Source organism: Elephas maximus, chromosome 2, assembly GCF_024166365.1.
Source record: "Elephas maximus indicus isolate mEleMax1 chromosome 2, mEleMax1 primary haplotype, whole genome shotgun sequence".
NCBI classification, from domain to species: domain Eukaryota; kingdom Metazoa; phylum Chordata; class Mammalia; order Proboscidea; family Elephantidae; genus Elephas; species Elephas maximus.
Genome location: NC_064820.1, coordinates 225417367 through 225440966, shown reverse-complemented (window position 1 = coordinate 225440966; position 23600 = coordinate 225417367). Strand labels below are relative to the sequence as shown.

The window sequence follows — 23600 nt, the reverse complement described above, 5'->3', positions numbered from 1 at the left end:
AAAAGAATGGGGAAGCAGAGAACAGCTGGCAGTTTTGGGAGTTGGAAAGGATTTGGACAAATGAGAACTACTAAGCAGACAAGAGAAGCTGAAACCAGCCATGGGGGAACCCAAGAAGCACGTCAGCTCCTGCTGCAGAGTGCCAAAAAACTCAGGCATTGTAAGTGGAGAGGCCTTGAAGCCACAGGGTGGGACTGAAACAAGGTGTTGGTTGGACATCTGCGTGAGAAGTCGTAGACCTCTAGGTTCCCTGTCCTGTTCCTCTCAATTACCCATCTCCTCCTGCCCCAACCCAGCAGGTACTGGGCCCACCCACTGAAGAGGTTGACGTAGAGGGACTCGTAATTGGGGACAGCAGGCGTGGCACTGTCCTGGATATGGAGACTCAGGGAAGGCTTGATCTGGAAATGTGAGAGCCCTTCTGCCCCTTCTCCTGTTTTTTTCCCAGAACAGTGGCAGCCAGGTTTATACTCCAGGGGGAATGTGGGACTTCTCTGGAGAAACTGACCAACGAGAGAAGACTGAGGAATACTGTGAGGGGGCCTGACAATAAAATGACCACTCGCTCTCCCATCATTCTGCAGGGAAGCTACCATGCACCTGGGTACCCAGTGAAATTTTCAGTGTGAATGTTCTGCCCAGGATCACTAGCATTGCAAGGAATTCTCTAACATGAGAGAGGGGGACTACAACAACCAACAGGAAAAAAATTGTGCTGAGAAAGCAGGGTAAATTTCACAGAGGAGAAACTAAAAACCAAACCCCAAATTATGATACTCAGGGAGGAGATATTAACCCAGTGCCGTCGAGTCGATTACAAGTCATAGCGACCTTATAGGACAGAGCAGAACTGCCCCACAGAGTTTCCAAGGAGCGCCTGGCAGATTCTTGAAATAAAAACAGGTTACTTTAAAAAAGAAAAGAAAATCATTGGAAATTATAGCTATGCTAGCAGAATTAAGTTTGATGGATGAGTACCGGATAACATAGAGGAAATCTTTTAGAACAATGACCAAAAGACAACACTATAGAGAAAAGAAGACTAAAGTATTGATTCAGGAGACTCAACATATGACTAAGAGTAGTGCCATAGAGGAGAAAATGGAAGGGAGGAAATAAGCAGCAAAATGTCCCAGGCCTAAAGGACATGTGTTTCCAGGTTGGAAAAGCCCAGCAAGTGATCAGCACCATGAATGAAAATGACCCACATTGAGCCACGTCGTCGTGAAATTTAAATATTAGAATTAAAAAGAAGAAAAACCTTCAGAGAGATTTAAAAAAGGTAAAACAAAAAATCACAGCTCACTTCAGAAGCATTGCAAATCAGAATGGCATCATATTGTACGTCTCAACCCCAACTGAAAATTCCTGTCCCAGCCAAGTTATTGTTCAAAAGGGAGAGTAGAGAAAAGCTGTGTCAGCTCACACTACTGATGCTGGCTCAGACCCCAAACTCATGCAGCCTCTGAGAGCCAGGTGGCTCCACTAACTTGCCACAAAATGTGTCCCACGGGACTGCTGCCTCCTCACACTGCTCACAGCCAAGGTCACAGGCCTACGCTCAGGGCAGGAGAGGTTGGGAAAGAAGGTTTCTTGGGGCAGTAGGGCTCAGACAGTAAAAAATTAGCAGAAACATCAGAAGGACGTTTTATAGTTCTGGGCAACCAGAAAACAGGGCAAAAGGCCACTGCATGCAGGATACAGAAAGAGGGGATCAGGGTGCAGGGAATACCCAGGATGCTGATGAAGGAGATTCCAGGACAATAAATGTGCTGGCTCCGATTGGAGCAGGATCAAGGGCACCAGGAAAAATAGCTTAAAAAAAAGAAAAGAAGCACATTAACTGATGAGTTCTATATAAAAAAATTAATCATAACACATATATGGCTCAGCTGTGAATAAATTTCTATGGTCGTAATCATGTGAACGCTGATTATTGATTTACCTGAAAATTGTGATGGAAATATATTGAGGGGGATTGGACAGAAGTATGAGTATTTGGGAGGGGTTACAGTGTATTAAGAAAGCTATATCCCGTCTGGGGTCTTAAAAGCCTGTGAGCGGCCATCTAAAATATCCCACTGGTCTCACTGCTTAGAGAGCAAGGGAGAATGAAGAAAACTAAAGATACAAGGGAAAGATTAGCCCAAAAGACTAATGGATCACAACTCCACCAGAATGAGTCCAGTACAACCAGATGGTGCCTGGCTACCACCACCAACTACTCTGACAGGAATCACAGTAGATGGTCCCAGACAGAGATGGAGAAAAATATAGAACAAAATTCTAACTTTCAAAAACAAGACCAGGGGGCCAAGATGGCGGACTAGGTGGGCGCTACCGCGGATCCCTCTTGCAACAAAGACTCAGAAAAACAAGTGAATCGATCACATACATAACAATCTACGAACTCTGAACAACAAACACAGACTTAGAGACGGAGAACGAACAAATACGGGCAGACAGCGATCGTTTTCAGAACCAGGAGCCAGCGTACCAGCTGATTTCCTGGAAAAACTAGTTTCCCAGTGATGGCTCGGAGACAGCAGTCCATATCAAACCACATAAAGAAGCAGACCATGACAGCTTCTCCAACCCCCCAAACAAAAGAATCAAAATCTTTCCCAAATGAAGATACAATCCTGGAATTATCAGATACAGAATATAAAAAACTAATTTACAGAATGCTTAACGACATCACAAATGAAATTAGGCTAACTGCAGAAAAAGCAAAGGAACACACTGATAAAACTGTTGAACAACTCAAAAAGATTATTCAAGAACATAGTGGAAAAATTAATAAGTTGCAAGAATCCATAGAGAGACAGCATGTAGAAATCCAAAAGATTAACAATAAAATTACAGAATTAGACAACGCACTAGGAAGTCAGAGGAGCAGACTCGAGCAATTAGAATGTAGACTGGGACATCTGGAGGACCAGGGAATCAACACCAACATAGCTGAAAAAAAATCAGATAAAAGAATTTAAAAAAATGAAGAAAGCCTAAGAATCATGTGGGACTCTATCAAGAAGGATAACTTGCGAGTGATTGGAGTCCCAGAACAGGGAGGGGGGACAGAAAACACAGAGAAAATAGTTGAAGAACTCCTGACACAAAACTTCCCTGACATCATAAAAGACGAAAGGATATCTATCCAAGATGCTCATCGAACCCCATTTAAGTTTGATCCAAAAAGAAAAACACCAAGACGTATTATCATCAAACTTGCCAAAACCAAAGACAAACAGAAAATTTTAAAAGCAGCCAGGGAGAAAAGAAAGGTTTCCTTCAAGGGAGAATCAATAAGAATAAGTTCAGACTACTCAGCAGAAACCATGCAGGCAAGAAGGGAATGGGACGACGTATACAGAGCACTGAAGGAGAAAAACTGCCAGCCAAGGATCATATATCCAGCAAAACTCTCTCTGAAATATGAAGGAGAAATTAAGATATTTACAGATAAACACAAGTTTAGAGAATTTGCAAAAACTAAACCAAGACTGCAAGAAATGCTAAAGGAGATTGTTTGGCCTGATGACCAATAATATCAGGTACCAGCACAATACAAGGTCACAAAACAGAACGTCCTGATATCAACACAACTCAAATAGGGAAAGCACAAAAACAAACAAATTAAGATTAATTCTAAAAAATAAATAAACAAAATAATACACATAACAGGGAATCATGGAAATCAATAGATAAACGATCACAATAATCAAAAAGAGGGACTCAATATAGGAGGCATTGAACTGCCAGATGGAGAGTGATACAAGGCGAGATAGAATGATACAAGTCAGGTTTTTACTTAGAAAAATAGGGGTAAATAATAAGGTAACCACAAAAAGGAATATCAATTCCATAACTCAAGAAAAAAGCCAAGAAAAACGTAATGACTCAACTAACATAAAGTTAAACATTATGAAAATGAGGATCTCACAATCTACTAAGAAAAACGTCTCAGCACAAAAAAGTATGTGGAAAAATGAAATGGCCAACAACACACATGAAAAGGCATCAAAATGACAGCACTAAAAACTTATTTATCTATAATTACGCTGAATGTAAATGGACTAAATGCACCAATAAAGAGACAGAGAGTCTCAGACTGGATAAAGAAACACGATCCGTCTATATGCTGCCTACAAGAGAAATACCTTAGACTTAGTGACACAAACAAACTAAAACTCAAAGGATGGAAAAAATATATCAAGCAAACAATAAGCAAAAAAGAAGAGGAGTAGCAATATTAATTTCTGACAAAATAGACCTTAGACTTAAATCCACCACAAAGGATAAAGGACACTATATAATGATAAAAGGGACAATTGATCAGGAAGACATAACCATATTAAATATTTATGCACCCAATGACAGGGCTGCAAGATACATAAAACAAATTTTAACAGAATTGAAAAGTGAGATAGACACCTCCACATTTATAGTAGGAGACTTCAACACACCACTTTCGGAGAAGGACAGGACATCCAGTAAGAAGCTCAATAGAGACACGGAAGACCTACTTACAACAATCAACCAACTTGACCTCATTGACTTATACAGAACTTTCCACCCAACTGCTGCAAAATATACTTTTTTTCTAGTGCACATGGAACATTCTCTAGAATAGACCACATATTAGGTCATAAAACAAATCTTTGCAGAATCCAAAACATCGAAATATTACAAAGCATCTTCTCAGACCACAAGGCAATGAAACTAGAAATCAATAACAGAAAAACTAGGGAAAAGAAATCAAATACTTGGAAAATGAACAATACCCTCCTGAAAAAAGACTGGGTTATAGAAGACATCAAGGAGGGAATAAGGAAATTCATAGAAAGCAACGAGAATGAAAATACTTCCTATCAAAACCTCTGGGACACAACAAAAGCAGTGCTCAGAGGCCAATTTATATCGATAAATGCGCACATACAAAAAGAAGAAAGAGCCAAAATCAGAGAACTGTCCCGACAACTTGAACAAATAGAAAGTGAGCAACAAAAGCACCCATCAGGCACCAGAAGAAGACAAATAATAAAAATTAGAGCTGAACTAAATGAATTAGAGAACAGAAAAACAATTGAAAGAATAAACAAAGCCAAAAGCTGATTCTTTGAAAAAATTAACAAAATTGATAAACCATTGGCTAGACTGACTGAAGAAAAACAGGAAAGGAAACAAATAACCCGAATAAGAAACGAGAAGGACCACATCACAACAGAACCAAATGAAATTAAAAGAATCATTTCAGATTACTACGAAAAATTGTACTCTAACAAATTTGAAAACCTAGAAGAAATGGATAAATTCTTGGAAAAATACTACCTACCTAAACTAACACATTCAGAAGTAGAACAACTAAATAGACCCATAACAAAAAAAGAGATTGAAACGGTAATCAAAAAACTTCCAACAAAAAAAAGTCCTGGCCCAGACGGCTTCACTGCAGAGTTCTGCCAAACCTTCAGAGAAGGCTTAACACCACTACTACTGAAGGTATTTCAAAGCATAGAAAAAGACGGAATACTACCCAACTCATTCTATGAAGCTACCATCTCCCTGATACCAAAACCAGGTAAAGACATTACGAAAAAAGAAATATAGACCTATATCCCTCATGAACATAGATGCAAAAATCCTCAATAAAATTCTAGCCAATAGAATCCAACAACACATCAAAAAAAATAATTCACCCTGATCAAGCGGGATTTATACCAGGTATGCAAGGCTGGTTTAATATCAGAAAAACCATTAATGTAATCCATCACATAAATAAAACAAAAGACAAAAACTACATGATCTTATCAACAGATGCAGAAAAGGCATTTGACAAAGTTCAACACCCATTTATGATAAAAACTCTTACCAAAATAGGAATTGAAGGAAACTTCCTCAACATAATAAAGGGCATCTATGCAAAGCCAACAGCCAATATCACTCTAAATGGAGAGAACCTGAAAGCATTTCCCCTGAGAACGGGAACCAGACAAGGATGCCCTTTATCACCACTCTTATTCAACATCGTACTTGAAGTCCTAGCCAGGGCAATTAGGCTAGACAAAGAAATAAAGGGTATCCAGATTGGCAAGGAGGAAGTAAAGCTATCACTATTTGCAGATGACATGATCATATACATGGAAAACCCTAAGGAATCCTCCAGAAAACTACTGAAATTAATAGAAGAGTTTGGAAGAGTCTCAGGTTATAAAATAAACATACAAAAATCACTGGGATTCCTCTACATCAACAAAAAGAACACCGAAGAGGAAATAACCAAATCAATACCATTCACAGTAGCCCCCAAGAAGATAAAATACTTAGGAATAAATCTTACCAAGGATGTAAAAGACCTATACAAAGAAAACTATAAAACTCTGCTACAAGAAATTCAAAAGGACATACTTAAGTGGAAGAACATACCCTGCTCATGGAGAGGAAGACTTAACATAGTAAAAATGTCTATTCTACCAAAAGCCATCTATACATATAACGCACTTCCAATCCAAATACCAATGTCATATTTTAAGGGGATAGAGAAACAAATCACTAATTTCATATGGAAGGGAAAGAACCCCCGGATAAGCAAAGCATTACTGAAAAAGAAGAAAGTGGGAGGCCTCACTCTACCTGACTTCAGAACCTATTATACAGCTACAGTAGTCAAAACAGCCTGGTACTGGTACAGCAACAGGCACATAGACCAATGGAACAGAATTGAGAACCCAGATATAAATCCATCCATGTATGAGCAGCTGATATTTGACAAAGGACCAGTGTCAGTCAATTGGGGAAATGATAGTCTTTTTAACAAATGGTGCTGGCATAACTGGATATCCATTTGCAAAAGAATGAAACAGGACCCATACCTCACACCATGCACAAAAACTAACTCCAAGTGGATCAAAGACCTAAATATAAAGACTAAAACGATAAAGATCATGGAAGAAAAAAATAGGGACAACCCTAGGAGCCCTAATACAGGGCATAAACAGAATACAAAACATTACCAAAAATGATGAAGAGAAAGCAGATAACTGGGAGGTCCTAAAAATCAAACACCTATGCTCATCTAAAGACTTCACCAAAAGAGTAAAAAGACCACCTACAGTTTGGGAAAGAATATTCAGCTATGACATCTCCGACCAGCGCCTGATCTCTAAAATCTACATGATTCTGTCAAAACTCAACCACAAAAAGACAAGCAACCCAATCAAGAAGTGGGCAAAGGATATGAACACACATTTCACTAAAGAAGATATTCAGGCAGCCAACAGATACATGAGAAAATGCTCCCGGTCATTAGCCATTAGAGAAATGCAAATTAAAACTACGATGAGATTCCATCTCACACCAACTAGACTGGCATTAATCCGAAAAACACAAAATAATAAATGTTGGAGAGGCTGCGGAGAGATTGGAATTCTCATACACTGCTGGTGGGATTGTAAAATGGTACAACCACTTTGGAAATCCATCTGGTGTTATCTTAAACAGTTAGAAATAGAACTACCATACAACCCAGAAATCCCACTCCTCGGAATATACCCTAGAGATACAAGAGCCTTCACACAAACAGATATATGTACACCCATGTTTATTGCAGCTCTGTTTACAATAGCAAAAAGCTGGAAGCAACCAAGGTGTCCGTCAACGGATGAATGGGTAAATAAATTGTGGTATATTCACACAATGGAATACTACGCATCGATAAAGAACAGTGACGAATCTCTGAAACATTTCATAACATGGAGGAATCTGGAAGGCATTATGCTGAACGAAATGAGTCAGAGGCAAAAGGACAAATATTGTATAAGACCACTATTATAAGATATTGAGAAATAGAAAAAATGGAGAAGAACACATACTTTTGTGGTTACAAAAGGGGGAGGGAGGGAGGGAGGGAGGGAGTTTTTTATTGATCAATCAGTAGATAAGAACTGCTTTGGGTGAAGGGAAAGACAACACTCAATACAAGGAAGGTCAGCCTAATTGGACAGGACTAAAAGCAAAGAGGTTTCCGGGATAAAAGGAATCCTTCAAAGGTCAGCAGAGCAGGGGCTGGGGTCTGGGGAACATGGTTTGAGGGGACTTCTAAGTCAATTGGCAAAATAATTCTATTATGAAAATATTCTGCATCCCACTTTGAAATGTGGCGTCTGGGGTCCTAAATGCCAACAAGCAGCCATCTAAGATACATCAATTGGTCTCAACCCACCTGGAGCAAAGGCAAAGGAAGAACACCAAGGTCACACGACAACTAAGAGCCCAAGAGACAGAAAGGGCCACATGAACCAGAGACCTACATTATCCTGAGACCAGAAGAACTGGTTGGTGCCCGGCCACAATCGATGTCTGCCCTGTCAGGGAGCACAACAGACAACTCCTGAGGGAGCAGGAGACCAACGGGATACAGACCCCAAATTCTCATAAAAAGACCATACTTAATGGTATGACTGCGACTAGAGAAATCCCGGAGGCAATGCTCCCCAGACCTTCTGATGGCACAGGACAGGAACCATCCCCGAAGACAACTCATCAGACATGAAGGGGACTGGTCAGCGAGGGGGAGAGAGATGCTGATGAAGAGTGAGCTAATTAAATCAGGTGGACACTGGAGAGTGTGTTGGCAACTCTTGACTGGAGGGGGGATGGGAAGATAGAGAGAGAGGGAAGACGGCAAAATTGGCACGAAACGAGAGACTGAAGGGGCTGACTCAATGGGGGAGAGCAAGTGGGAGAAGGGAGTGGGATGTATGTAAACTTACATGTGACAGACTGATTGGAATGGTAAATGTTCACTTGAAGCTTAATAAAAATTAATTTAAAAAAAAAAAAAAAACAAGACCAGACTTGCTGGCCTGACAGAGACTGGAGAAGCCCTGAGAGGGTGCTCCCTGGACACCCTTTTGGCTCAGTGATGAGGTCACTCCCAGGGTTCACCCTTCAGTCAAAGATTAGGCAGCCTCATGAAAGAAAACAAGACTAAAGGGGCACACCAGCCCAGGCGTGAGGACTGGAGGGCAGGAGGGGTCAAGAAAGGTTGTTAACCAATGTCATAAAACAATATGTGCACTAACTGTTTAGTGAGAAGCTAGCTTGTTCTGCAGACCATCATCTAAAGTACAATTTTAAAAAAAAAGAAAGCTAAATCCTTGTTTTCTATATTAAATAATTAATAGGTAATATATAATACTGAAAAATGATGTAAGCTTGTTAGTTAGAAATTCACTAATCTGAAACATTAGTTTTAAATTTATGTACACCCAAAAACATAGCTTCAAAATATATAAAGCATAAAAGAGTTACAAGGAGAAATAGAAAAATTTACCCTCATAATGGGAGATTTTAAGGCATCTATTTATTTTAATAAACATTCATAAATCAAGCAAACAGAAAGGGCTTAAGGCTATAGAAGATTTGAAGAACGCAATTAACATACTCGCTTTAAGGGGCCAATAAAAAATGTTGCCTCCAGCAAGTAGAGAGTATATATCCTTCTCTTTGATATGTGGTCTGTGCCTCTCTTATTTTTTGGTTTTAATTATTTTTAATTTACATAATTTTTTCTGTTTTGAATTTGCTGTTGTTGTTAGTTACCATCAAGTCGATTCTGACCCATGGTGACCCTGTGTGTGCAGAGTTGAACTGCGTTGTAGGGTTTTCAAGGCTGTGACCTTTTGGAAGCAGATGACCAGGCCTGTTCTGAATTTAGAGTTATTTAAAACAGCATTTCCTAATTTCCATAGATAGGGTTTTTACTCCTTGTCATCTTTTGTTTTATATTTCTAATCTTTAAAATCACTTACCCGTTGTCTTTCAGAATTTCCTCTTGACCAGGCCTGTTAGTGAAAAACCCTTCTGTGTGTGTCTCAGAATGTCTTAGTGTTTTTTATTGAAAAATATTTTTACTGGGTATTGAAATTGTGGTTTACACTTATTTTCTTTCTGCATATTGAAGATATTATTACACTGCCTTATAATTTCCCTTACTTTTATCAAGAAGTCTGTTCTCATTTCAATTGTTCCTTCATAGATGTATTAATTTCCTAGGACTGCCATAATAAAGTACCACAAACTAGGGGGTGTATAAGAACACAAATTTATTCTCTTACAATTCTAGAGGCTAGAAGCTCAAATTCAGAATGTCAGCAGAACCATATTCTCTCCAACAGCTTTAGGGGAAGATGCCTTCTTGTCTCTCTCAGTTTCTAGAATCCCCAGGCACTCCTTGGCTTGTAAATGCATCTTTACATGTCTGGCCTTCCTCCATCTGGGTCTCTGTGTCTCTTCTCTGTTTATAAGAGCACCATTCAGCGGACCCACCCTACTCTGGCATGAATGCATATTAACTGATAACATCTTTAAGATTTTATTTCCAAACAAAGACACATTCGCAGGTACCAGGGGTTAGGACCTACATACTGGCCTTGGATGCATTTGAAGTCTTTGTCATTGAAGCTCTGCAGTTTATTACAGGGTCATCATTTGCATCTTTATTTTTATTTATTCTCCTTGCGACTTATTATGAATCTTCGATCTGAGGAATAATGTCCTTCATTCTGGATCATTTTCTTCCATTATCTTGCCCATTGCTTTTTCTTCATTCTCTGTTCTGACCTTTTGAAGGTCCTATTGTACATGTTTTAGACCTTCTCATATTGTACTCCATGTCTCTTTACTTCCCTCTTGTGTTTTTCTAGCAAAAAAAAATTTTTTTTTCTTTTTTTTAGTCTCTGTGCTACATTCTGGATAGTCTTTTCAGCTCTCTCTTTTAGTTTGTTAATTCCTTCTTCAGTTGTATCTAGTCTTCTGTTTAATCTATGTATTGTGTTTTTAATTTCAGTGTCAATATTTTTCCTGTTATAGATGTTTTACTTGGTTATTTTCCATATCTGCCTGCTATTTTTCATTATATCTTAATCTTTCCTTATAGTTTTTAATCCTTCTTTACTCATTTAAACATTTCTCCCATATATTACTTCCAAACATATTTTATTCCCAGCTTGCTCCATTATCTCAAAATACCAGTCTTCCTGTTTTTTGTGTCTGCTGACAGCCTGATGGTGAATTGTTTCCTTGTTCAGTTTTTTGTTTGTTGGTTTGCTTTTATTATTATTATATTTTTTTGTGTGTGAAATCTTTAGCAGGGATTCTTTTCTGTGGTGGTTCTTTTATGTACCCTGGATTGTGGAAGTATTGGTATAGGGTGCTTTTATTTTGCTTCTGCCAGGCCCCCCAGGGGTTTCATAGGCCTAAGACCAACTTATATATATATATATATATTTTTTTTTTTTTTTTGGCTTGAGAAGTATAAATTTGTGTTCTGCACCCACATGTGGCTCTGGCTTGGGGCCTCATTTTCTTATGGGACTCATTTGATCCCTCCATCCCTCCCTTTGTGATATCTGAGCAGAGACCAGCTTTTTCTTGCTTTCCTGGGCCAATGGACCCTAGAGGAGTCCTTCCAGAGATCTCGCTTTCTATGATCAGCTCAGCTTATAGACTCCCATGCAGACCCAAGGCCTTGTCTTCCAGACCTGTATGTATGAGGACCCCAGATCCCAATCCCTGGGTGCCTTGATATCAACCCATGTTTTTATTCTTTGGTTTTAAGTTTCTTCTGCACGTCTGGCATGAAAGCTCTTGCATTCTTTCTTTTAAGTTCAATGGTGTATTAGAAAAAGGGGGCGGTGGTTCCTATTTTCTCCACTCTTTCCCAGTGTTTCCAGCCCAGTGGGGTCATTGCTAACATGTTCTGCTATGTGGCTGAACTGCCAAATGGGTCACCCTGTATTGTAATTGCTTTTGAAGTTTCTTTCCCTTCCTCCATCCAGCTCGTTGAGGGCACAAACCCAGCACAATACTGAACAAATGAAAAAATGACAACCACTTAATCTTGAATGCCTACGTCGAATCAGTTGAGCTTTGCAATGGGAAGAGTCAGTCTTTGGCTCCAATTTGCACGAAGGTGCCTTCTGTCATTCAAGTGCTGTGGTTTTCATCTGTCTTGCGGGTCATTTCCTTCCTTTTCTTGCTGGTGCTCTGGGATCCTGCTTGTCTGAGCTGTAGGCTCCTTCGTTTGGGGAAATTGTCCATTCTTCAGCTGTGTGCCCCAGCCCTGCCCACCTGTTCCCTGTGTTTCTTACACTGATATTTTCTTGGGAGATCTCTGAGGCTTTCTTCAGTTGAAAATAAAGCAAAGCCGTATTGCTTCTATGCAGTGTTTTGGTTTTTTGCACATGCAAATGTGTGTATACTTTTGTTTTTTTACAGAACTCTGCATGGTGAACCTACCCTGCTTTTTTCATCTAATTTACTTTTGAAAGTAATAGTCATGTTTTGGGCAGTGGACATGCTTTCATTTTCTAAAGCAGTGGAAATAAAGTTTATTTACCTGTGTAAAGGGCACACTATTAGCAAAGAAAATAACCTCCCCACAGAAAAGCGAAAAACAAACCCCAAAACCCAGGAGGAGCAGTGGGGTAGGGGCGGGGGGGGGGCATACTGACAGGCTTCCCATTGTTTCTGCTTCTTAACTCTCGTCTAACAGTTGTATCTCTTTTCTCACAGAGCACCTGTTAACTCATTTGGAACAAGCCAAAGGAGCTCCCCCGCCCAGCCAGAGCGAAGCGACTCCCGAGAAGGAACCAGAGGCACCCCAGGGGGAGCCGCCCACAGGGCCCCAGACTGTCAGTGCCACCAAAGAGCTGAAGAAAAAGCCTCGAAGGGGGAGAAAGCCCAAAGCGCCAAGAACTGAGCAGCCACTAGTCATCGTGGAAGACAAGGACCCTGCAGGTAAGGGAGACAGTCCCTGGGAGCTGAGGGCCTGGAGGGACAGCCCCTTCCTGGGCCCCGAGGTCTAAAAGGTTTGAGGGGACCCTGAGGCCATCTCACCCTGAACAACCTGGGGAAACTCAGCATTGAGAGGTCACATGGAATATTCCTTCTGTCTCTAAATCATCTCTATGAATGTATGATGTGCTATAGTAAATTGCACACTAAAAAGCGCACAGGTTGTAGACTCTGAAGAACGTGTACACCTGGGCAACCAGCATTCCAGTCAGGACTGAGAACATTCTGACTCACCTGAGCATGCCCACATGACCCTTTCTAGCCCATCTTCCCACCCCCCAAGCCACACTCCAGGCAGCCACTTTTTAAATTTATTTTCATCATGAATTAGTTTTGCCTATTCTAGAATTTTATGTGAATGGAGCCCTTTTTGTGGCCGGCTCCTTGCATGTAGCATCATGTGTGCGGGATTCACTGTGTCATGTCCAGAGTTGCTCTTCTCCCTCGTGGCTGACCAGCGTTCCATTGTGCTCACGCGGAACCTGTACATAGACCAAGAGGCAGTTGTTTGAACAGAGCAAGAGGGTACCATGTAGTTTAAAATCAGAAAAGGCGTGCAGCAGGGTTGTATTATTTCACCTTACTTATTCAGTCTGTATGCTGAGCAGATACTCCAAGAAGCTGGACTATACGAAGAAGAACTTGGCATCAGAATCGGAGGAAGACTCAGTCTGTATGCTGAGCAGATACTCCAAGAAGCTGGACTATAGGAAGAAAAATGTGGCATCAGGATTGGAGGAAGACTTGTTAACAACCTGCAATATGCAGATGACACAACATTGCTTTTTGAAGATGAAGCCAACTTGAAGCACTTACTGACGAAGATCAAACACTACGGCCTTCAGTACGGATTATATCTGAACACAAAGAAAATGAAAATCCTCACAGCTGGGCCCATGAACAACATCATGATAAATGGAGAAAAGATTGAAGTTGTCAAGGATTTTATTCTACTTGAATCAGCAATCAACACCCATGGAAGCGGCAGTCAAGAAATCAAACGACGTGTTGCATTGGGCAAATCTGTGGCAAAAGACCTCTTTAAAATCTTAAAAAGCAAAGATGTCACTTTGATGACTAAGGTGCACCTGACCCAAACCATGGTATTTTCAGTCTCCTCATATGCGTATGAAAGCTGGACAATGAAAAAGGAAGAACCAAGAAGAACTGATGCATTTGAATTGTGGTGTTGGTGAAAAATACTGAATGGAACATGGGCTGCCAGAAGAATGAACAAATCTGTCTTGGAGGAAACGCAGCCAGAATGCCCCTTAGAAGGCAGGATGGTGAGATTTCTTCCTACTTTACTTTGGACACGTCATCAAGAGGGGCCGATTCCTGGAGAAGGACATCACACTTTGTAAAGCAGAAGGTCAGCAAAGAAGAGGGAGACACTCAATGAGATGGATTGACACAGTGACTCCAACAGTAGGCTCAAACGTAGCAACGATTGTGAGGATGGCGCAGGACTGGGCAACGTTTTGTTCTGTTGTACACTGGGTCGCTATGAGTTGGAGCCAGCTCAAGGGCACCTAACAACAGCAACAACAGTGTTCCATTGTGTGAATATACAACCGTGATGTGACTACCCCACTGTGTCTGACTATCCCAGCGTTGTGTAAATATATCAACCTAGTGTGACTGCCTCACCATGGTGTGAATACACTGCCTATGGATGGGCATTTGGGGTGTTTCCAGGTCTGGGCTAATGCTCCTCCCGTGACTGTACAGTGTCCTCCGTTGATTGTGACCCCCTCTCCAGGGGTTCACAGCCCTGCAGGGCTCTCCAAACTCTGTCCTCACTCGGCCTTCCCAGTCAGAGCTGCCGACACACGGCAGTTCCTCACCGGCCCCCTACATGGAGCCAGACATGATGTCTGGACGTTGGTCCCTTCACAACCTCGTTACTGATCACTGGGCAGGTTTCTCTTTGCTGTCTGGCGTATCTCAGAATTCCTTTGTGAAGATGAGAAGAAATTCTTATTCTGTCTCAGAATTAACAAAGGAAGTTCAGAAGAGCCTCTCATCATCTCAGGTTGACCTTTTCCTACCCTGGGCAGCCGCCATCTCCCAGTGTGTGCCCTGTTTAGGTACTGATAAAGAGGAGGGGGTTTAACTTATCCTCCAGCAGCATTGCTACTCTGTGTAAACAGCTAGCAGAAGGTGGGAAGGCCATGGGAGGTTGTTAAGTGATTACTTCGCTAATTATGACTTGTGTTAGGAAGACATTTAATAGGTGAAGTGCCAGAAACCAGTGGCTACCACAGTTGTCTTATTTCTCCATATTTAGTTGGTCCAGACTTTCAGGCCTGGGCCCCTGCAACGTGGATGTTTGACTTCTGTATACAGTGGTTATCTGCTTTTTGAATATACACAAGATGCCATGTCTTATTATAAAGGTTAATATTTCCAAATCGCTGTCAGAATTAATGTACTGAGTTATAAGTTTCCACTATATATCCAGAATATTTTTGATAGGTGTGCAGAGGGATTGAAGTAATGCTATGACTGCTGCCTAAGGGAAAAAAAAAATCGTAAATTATAACTCTGGTTTTGAGTTAAGAATAAAATTTTGTCTTTCTGTAGATACGGGTTAGTGTATAGATTCTAAAATGTTACTGGTTGGGTTTTTTCCCCCCTGTTTTTTTTAAATCTTAGAGTTTAGTTTCTAAAACTTTGGCTTGGCTGTGGTTCCCTTGGAGTTTCTGGGTGGCACGGTTAACGTGCTTGACTACCAACCAAAAGGTTGGAAGTTCAAGTTCACCCAGAGGCACCTTGGAAGAAAGGCCTGGTGATCTCCTTCCCAAAAATCAGCCACTGAAAGCCCTGTGGAACACAGTTCTCTGACACACATGGGGTCACCATGACTTGACAGCAGCTGGTTTGGGTTTTTGGTTTTGGTGCCTCTCCTGGGCAGGTCTTCTTGGTTTGGCGTGTTTGTCCCCTGCCCCTATGGTAACCTGTCACATTCACCTTTCACAGAGCACGTGGCAGAGATTGTCACTGAGGTCCCCCCAGATGAGCCTGTGAGTGCGGCCCCAGATGAGCGCATCATGGAACTGGTGCTGGGGAAGCTGGCCACTGCCACCAGCGACAGTGGCTCTGTTCCAAAGTAAGTCCCGCCTCGGCGTGTGGTCCATCTTGGTGGACAAAAAGCAGGCAGCTGACCTGATGGGGAGGGAAGTTGCCTCCCAGGGGCAAAGCCTGGTGAGAGGGGAATGGCAGTATTTCTTGTTTTCTGAACTCGTAGGCCTGGGAAGCAGCGGTGACGTATGGAACTCAGGTGTTCATAGTACATCCACTGTGATAACAGTGTCATATTTGAATGTCAGTAACTTAACACCTAGCTCTGGGTTTTGTTTTTTCTTTTTGCGAACAAGGAAAATACTTCTTTCTCCCTCAGCTATTATTCTTCATTAAATTTTTACCCTGAAGTAAAATTTGTGCTCAGCTGCAAATGGAAAGGTTGGAGGCTTGAGTCCTCCCAGAGGTGCCTCAGAAGAAAGGCCTGGCAATCTACGTCTGAAAAATCAGCCATTGAAAACCCTATGGAGCACAGTTCTACTCTGACACACGTGGAGTCACCATGAGTTGGGGCTGACTTGACAGCAGCTGACAACAATATGTAGTTGGTGAACCGGTGGACATACTGAAAAACGAGACCGAGTTAATGTCACAAGGAATGTTGCCTGTTTATACTCCGCTTTATTGCCAAGACGGTTTCAGGTGGCTTATTGTCAAAAGCACATTTCATATGGAGAAGAAATTTTTAAAAATCCAGTCAGGAAAAGTATAAAATAGAATAAAATGTCAAAACCAAGTGAGAAGAACAGAACACAAACGTACTTACTCTAGGTGAGGCACGAATTGAGCTCCATGCATCCTGGTGGCCGGAGTAAAACACATCAGAGGTGTGGCTATTACAGAATAAATTCATTAATGGCTGTTATATAGTCAAGGTGTCTTTCCCTGTTGGATGCTGTCTTAGTCATCTAGTGCTGCTATAACAGAAATATCATACATGGATGGCTTTAACAAAGAGAAATTTATTTCTTCACAGTAAAGCAGGCTAAAAAATATTTTTTATTTTAAAGTAGGCTAAAAGTCCAAATTTAGGGTGTCAGCTCCAGAGGAATGCTTTCTCTCTGTCGGCCTTCTCATCAGTGTTCCCCCAGACTAGGAGCTTCTCTGTGCAGGGACCCCGGGTCCAAAGGATGCACTTTGCTCCTGGCACTGCTTTCTTGGTGGTATGAGGTCCCCCTGTCTCTCTGCTCACTTCTTTCTTTTATATCTCAAGAGATTGCCTCAAGACAAAATCCAGTCTTGTAGACTGAGTCCTGCCTCACTAACACGACTGCTGCCCATCCTTCCTCATTAACATCATGGAGGCAGGATTTACAACATATAGGAAAATCACACAATACCAGGAATCATGGCCCAGACCAACTGATACACACATTTTTGGGGGGACATAATTCAATCCATGATAGATGCCCTGACACCTGGGGCAGTGCCGGAGCCCATTCCTACAAATCTCCCGTGTAGGCTCAGGCTTAATTGGGAGGTTGGGAAGGAGGCTGGCTCTAAGACGATTGCAGCCTTGGGCTTCTGTGTTCTCCAGCGACCCCGTCACTCTCCTCCCTTTAAGCGACTGGCGTGTCTCACCTGGCAGGTTCACGCATCCCCCGCATAGCACCATCAGCCTCAAGAGGAGCCTGATCCTCTCCAGCAGACACGGCATTCGGCGGAAGCTCATCAGGCAGCTGGGTGAGCACAAGCGGGTCTACCAGTGTAACACCTGCAGCAAGGTCTTCCAGAACAGCAGCAACCTGAGCAGGCATGTGCGCTCGCACGGTGAGTGTCCCATCAAGGGGTCCCTTCTGCGCTGTGGGAGACAGGGGTGATTCTCTCCCAAGGTGGGTCACCCCCAATGTGGAGGGAGAGAGGGCTCTGTAGACCTTTAAAAAAAAAAAAAAACCACACTTCAGTGATTCAGAGGTGGTGAACCCGTTTCCTAGTCAACGCCTGAATAGTGAATCAGCTTTCTGTTGGTTGGTTTCTTAGGTGACAAGCTGTTTAAATGTGAGGAGTGTGCAAAATTGTTCAGCCGCAAGGAGAGTCTAAAACAACACGTTTCTTACAAGCACAGCAGGAATGAGGTGGGTGGAAACGACCCCAGGGTTCTCCTTCTAGTTCGTGGAGGAAACAGAGGGTTGAGTCTAAATAATCACGTTGGGAAGAGAAGAAAGGAGAGAGAGCGAAAGAACAAGTATGTGCATGAGCGAGCCCAGTGAGGGACGTCTGTTGCCTGGGGCGTTTGTGGACCCATGGGCTGCACAGTAGCCCACCCCTGCCTGCTAAGACTGACAAAGGCGGGGGAAGGAGTTTGGGAGAGCGGGAGGTTGACATCTGGAGTACCATGACCTGGATATAGGATTCTCTTTCTAGGGCCGTTGGGTGGCAAGAGTGAAAAATTTGCTGTGCTCCTAAATAGAGTAGGCGGGTAGTAGTGGGAAGAGCTGTAAAATATACGCACTTCAGAAAATGCCAGAACAGTACACTGAGCGAGCTCGTTCTCCGTCCTAATCTGGTTCCCGGTGTCCTCCTCCTAACCGTGCTCCCTGTTTGAATCCAGGTGGACAGTGAGTACCGATACCGGTGTGGGACTTGTGAGAAAGCCTTCCGCATTGAGAGTGCCCTGGAGTTCCACAACTGCAGGACAGGTGAGAGGGTACCTCCGTGCGCCGCCATGACCTTGGGCGTCTCTCTGACTCGGTGCAGCTTTGATTCCCGGGCGTTGTTGTTCTTAGTTGCCATCAAGTCGATTCTGACTCATGGTGATCCCTTGTGTGTCAGAGTAGAACTGCTCTGTAGGGTTTTCAGTGGCTGAGTTTTTGGAAGCAGGTTGTCAGGCTTGTCTTCCGAGGTGCCCTGGGTGGGTTCAAACCACCGGCCTTTCAGCTAGTAGTCTTATGCTTAATCGTTTGTACCGCCCAAGTGGATAACCTGATAGAAACCATTGAACTTTTAAAAAGAAGTTAAGATTATTTTAATGAACAAACCTTGCCTCTGGCGTTTCTCTCGGTTCATTTTGCTTCGAAGCAGTTAGCACTTATGCTAAAGATACACCGTGGAAACTTCCGGTGTCAAAAGGAATTGAATTCTTACTTCCTGTCGGTCTTCCATCGAAATGCCATGTGGGCTCACATTTGAGGCCTTTGTTGAATGGGGGTTTCCATCCTTGCTAAGAATGGTGAGCAGCGTATGGTTTATTACAGAACCCTGTGGGAAGTACATAAAAAGGTCAGGATAACAGCTCTAGAAGGAGGTTCTTAGTGATGCTGATGGGTCATGTGCTCAGCTGCTGACTGAAAGGCTGGCGGTTCGGATCCATTCAGGAGCCTTGAAGAAAGGCCTGGTATCTATTTCTGAAAAAAATCAGCCACCAAAAACCCTATGAGCACAATTTTACTCTTATACACGTGTGGTCACCAGGATTCGGCGCCAGCTCGACGGCAACTGGTTTAATGGCTTTCCAAGAGAGAGTTTTGCCTCAGCCATTGGAGTGATGTTCCTTAGTTATTAGCTGGCCTTGACTCATTTTTCTTGCCAGCATCCAGCGTAGGACATTGTTGATACCTTGCAAAAATCATTTTTCTTTGACCCTGCTCTGTCCACCAGTCTCCAAGAGTAAAATGAAAACTCATTCCTGTCCCGCCCACATGTGAAGTCACAAGCTGCCTTGCTGTGACCAGCCTGCGGAGAGAGGAGGAGGCGTCTTGGGTCCGGCAGAGTTTGCAGCTGGCTGTGGTGTAGCAGGGAGGCGTTCATACAGGAATCCAGTGGTGCACCCCCTCTCCCTGCCTCTCTGCAGACCCTCCTGGGTGTGCCATGGTGGAGCCACACACCTCCCAGGTCCCCATGGTGGTCATGGCAGGAGGCCAAGCGCCAGGTAGTGAGGGTGACACTGCTTTGTGTTGTGTGTCCTGAGGAGTCATGGCAAACCTGGGATGGGGCACCAGTGGCGGTCGGCTCAGAGACCTATCAGGTTAAACCATTATACCAAACCCCTTTCTCACTGATCACTTCGTGTGCGTCCCTGGATCTGTGGTGGCAAGCCGTCCCCATATCCCTCCGAGAACCATAACCGGCATTAGCCAGGTGGGAGCAGCCCAGCCACCAGCCCGCCTGCCTCCGCAGTGGCTGCTGGTGTCTTGGTTTTGTTTGTTCCCATGTTGAGGGTTCCTATTTGAAAACCTGTCTTGTTTCTCTGCCCACGGGCCTTTGTCCCCATGGCAGGTCTTTTGTAAGTCTTGGTTTGACCTAAGCTTTAGCTGCTCTAGAGGATAAGGGTCTGAGGTGTGAAGTAGCCTCCAGAAACCTCCAGATGATTTTTCAGTGTGCCACCCCACCTGTCTTCTAAGGCCTCCCCTCCCTAGGGTTCCCATCCACCTATTCCCATCTGGTGTGGTATCCGTCAGACGGACCAACCTTCGTTTTGTTAACTGTGGTCAGGGAGGGTGCCCCTTCAGCCGTGGCAACACATGTTCCAGGTAAGTGAGGTGATGGTGGCATCAGGACTCAAGAGAGGGCACGTCCCATCCCAGTGTCTTTTGCCGTGGGGAGGAAGGCCTCTGGGCCATCATCTCAGGTAGAGGAAGAGAAGCTGTCCACTTTTTATTTTGAATACTCTCTCTGCCCATGAATGAAGGAGAACAAAGTAAAAGAAGTCGAAGCAGCAGTTGCTATGTGTCAGTTGAAAGTTCTGTTACATCAGATGTTTATCTTTGTTCGTTAACCGTTTGCCGTTGAGTGGAAGCCGACTCACAGCGACCCTGCAGGACAAAGTAGAACTGCCCTGTAGGGTTTCTGAGGCTGTACTCTTTACGAAAGCAGGCTGCCACGTCTTTCTCCCAAGGAGCGGCTGGTGGGTTAGAACCGCTGACCTTTCAGTTAGCAGCCGAGTTCTTTAACCACTGTGCTCCCAGGGCTCCTTGTTTGTCCAGCAAACAGAAGTAACTGAGCAACAGTACACTGAAATGCAATTTCCTTCCCCTGGGATGCTCTCATTTCAAAAGTTAGAAGTTTTAGGCTGAAAATAACAGGATACAATCTTGAAACTGAGCTTATTTGCATAATATATTGTTAGCATGGTATTTGTCAATACTTTTTATAGCACTGAAGTTATGAGAATGTTTATCTCCCACAGACCATTATACTGAGAATTTGTACAACGCAAGGGAAAGTGCTCTAAAATGTGGAGGCTGGTGGTTTTTTCTCCAGCTTTGGCTCAACGGGACAAGTCTTTGTATTTATCCCCTGCAGTGAGACAAACTGTTGATGGGACTCATCTGAGTGTTCACTCTGCTGCCTGTGACCTTAAAGACTGACAGAGAGGAGCAAAGCCTGAAGTCCAGGCCCCCAGGCAGGCTGGTTCCCTCGAAACCCGCTCCCCTGTTTCCGGGGAACCCATGTACTTGCCCTTCGTAACTCACCCTCTTCCTCAGGCCCAGGGACAGGCACCTGATGCAAGTTGTTACATTTTATTAAAGTGAAAACATAGACCCCACAGCAGCGGGACCATTGATAGAGAAGCGCTGTCATTGGGATCAGGTGCCTTCTTGGACTCCTGATCCACCAGCATCTGACACCTGCGGTAGGAAATCCACCCTGTGATGTGGCCAGTTAGTCCCGCACCTGCAAGGAGGGCGGGCTCACCTGTGCTGTCCCGCATCTGCAGGGAGGGCGGGCTCACCTGTGCTGTCCCACATCTGCAGGGAGGGCAGGCTCACCTGTGCTGTCCTGCACCTTCAGGGAGGGCGGGCACACCTGTGCTGTCCTGTACCCGCGGAGAGGGCGAGCTCACCTTTGCTGTCCTGTATCTGCAGGGAGGTGGGCTTACCTTTGCTGTCCCGCACCTGCAGGGTGGGCAGGCTCACCTGTGCTCCTTAGCAGGCCCAGGTTGGATAGAGAGCATCCTTGATTTGATGAGGTGGCACTGTATGGGTGTGGCCCCTTCACAAAGCAAGGTGGCGGGTGCCCTTGAGTTTGATGGTCTCGTTCTTAAAAATTCATGTGAAGGAAATATAGCAGAGGAAAAAAGGTCCGTTATTTTAAATCGCATCATTAAATTATCTACAAGACCAAAGATAATGAAGTAAATGGTGACAAATTTAACTGGATTGAGTAGTATGTAGCCATTACAATAACTGTGGAAATGTTTAGCCTAACATTTAGGAAGCATACATCAATGCTTGTTCCCTAGGACTGCATAGCTACGTGCACAGACCACCAAACACTAAGCCAGAAAAGCACGGTGAAAGGAGTGGGGTCGTGTGGGTCATTTTACAGTTTAAAAAAGAAACCCAAGCAGTGTGTTGGGCTGTGCAGCACCATCCAGGTGAGAAAGGCTCTGAGTCAAGGCCACACCGTGGGTCCAGCTGCCACTGCCCCAGTCTCCAGCTACAGGAGCTCCAGGCCCGGCTGACCCAGCTCACCCAGAGGAAGCCGTCAGGGCTGGGCCGCGGGAGCACCGCTGGCTCAGGGGAAGCCAGGCAGAGGAGCTCAGGGGGTGTCCTGGGCGCCTGGAGGGAGAGTTCCCACGTTGGGGGGTATATGAAGTGGGACATGGATGGATGGGGCCCCGGGTAAAGTGAGGAAACCACAGTTTGGCAGCTATTGGGTGAGAAGGGCTTGAAAGGTGGGGCAGTGGACACAGGGATGTGAGCTGTGCCTGCAGGCTTGGTTGTGTGCGTGTGTGTGTGTGCGTGTGTGTGACTGAGAGTGTGTGCATGAGTGATAGTCTTTGAAAGTGTGTGAGAGCGTGTGTGCAACTGAGAGTCTGTATGTGAGTGTGTGATAGTCTGTATGTGAGTCTGTATGACTGAGAGTGTGAGATTGAGTGTGAGTTTGTGAGTCTGTGAGTGTGTTTTAGTGATAGAGTTTATGAGAGTGTGTGTGACCGAGGGTCTATGATTGTGCATGTGAGGGTGTGTGTGTATGACTGAGAGTCTGTGGTTGAGAGAGTGAAGGTGTGTGTGTGACTGAGACTCTGTGAGTGTGGGGCTGAGGGTGTGTGTGTGTGTGACTAAGAGTCTGTGATTGTGAGTGTGAGGGCGTGTGTGTGTGACTGAGAGTCTGCATGTGAGTGTGTGAACGTGTATGTGCGAGCGAGAGAGTGTATGTATGTGTGTGGTGTGGGCATGTGGGTATCTGCATTGAGTGTGTGGATATCTGTGCATGTGCCAGTGTGTGAATGCATGAATGCCTGTGTGAGAGAGTGTGAGTTTGCGTGAGTGCGTGTGGGATGTGGAAAGGTTTCTACGAAAGGGGAACCTAGGAAAAAGACAGATGTATTTAATGGTGGAAGAAACTTGGGGATATTTACCTGCCATGGGGAAGGAGTCTGTGGGAGAGACAGCAGGGAGCAGGGGGATTGTTGGTAGCGTTGATGGAACCTGCTCTTGGGAAAGACGGGTAGGGGGCAGGCTTGCTGAGGAGCTGGCAGAAGGAGGAGCCTGTCCGGGAGGAGAGAAGGCCACCGTTCCCTTTAAGGTCAACCCCACCGACCTGGGGCCTGAGGACATGTGGGGCCAATGGCCACAGCCACATTTGATGGAGGTACAGAACCAAGGACAGTGTTGGCTACTGCATTTTTTGCAAGGAATCACCCCTGAATGCTGTGGGGGATGTTTGGCGTGGGAGGGAACAGGGCTGACATAGTTTGGCAATAACAGGACGTG

General features: G+C 44.0%; 1 protein-coding gene across 6 annotated transcripts in view; it reads left to right on the top strand.

The window, feature by feature from the left end:
* PRDM15 (PR/SET domain 15) overlaps positions 1–23600 on the top strand; it is a 125971-nt gene that overhangs the window by 60227 nt on the left and 42144 nt on the right. For all 6 annotated transcript variants that reach the window (XM_049874922.1, XM_049874920.1, XM_049874921.1 and 3 more), the window contains 5 exons: positions 12577–12801; positions 15841–15970; positions 17531–17712; positions 17923–18017; positions 18494–18581. In XM_049874922.1, the coding sequence (XP_049730879.1) occupies positions 12577–12801; positions 15841–15970; positions 17531–17712; positions 17923–18017; positions 18494–18581 (720 nt within the window). The remainder of the gene's footprint in view (positions 1–12576; positions 12802–15840; positions 15971–17530; positions 17713–17922; positions 18018–18493; positions 18582–23600) is intronic.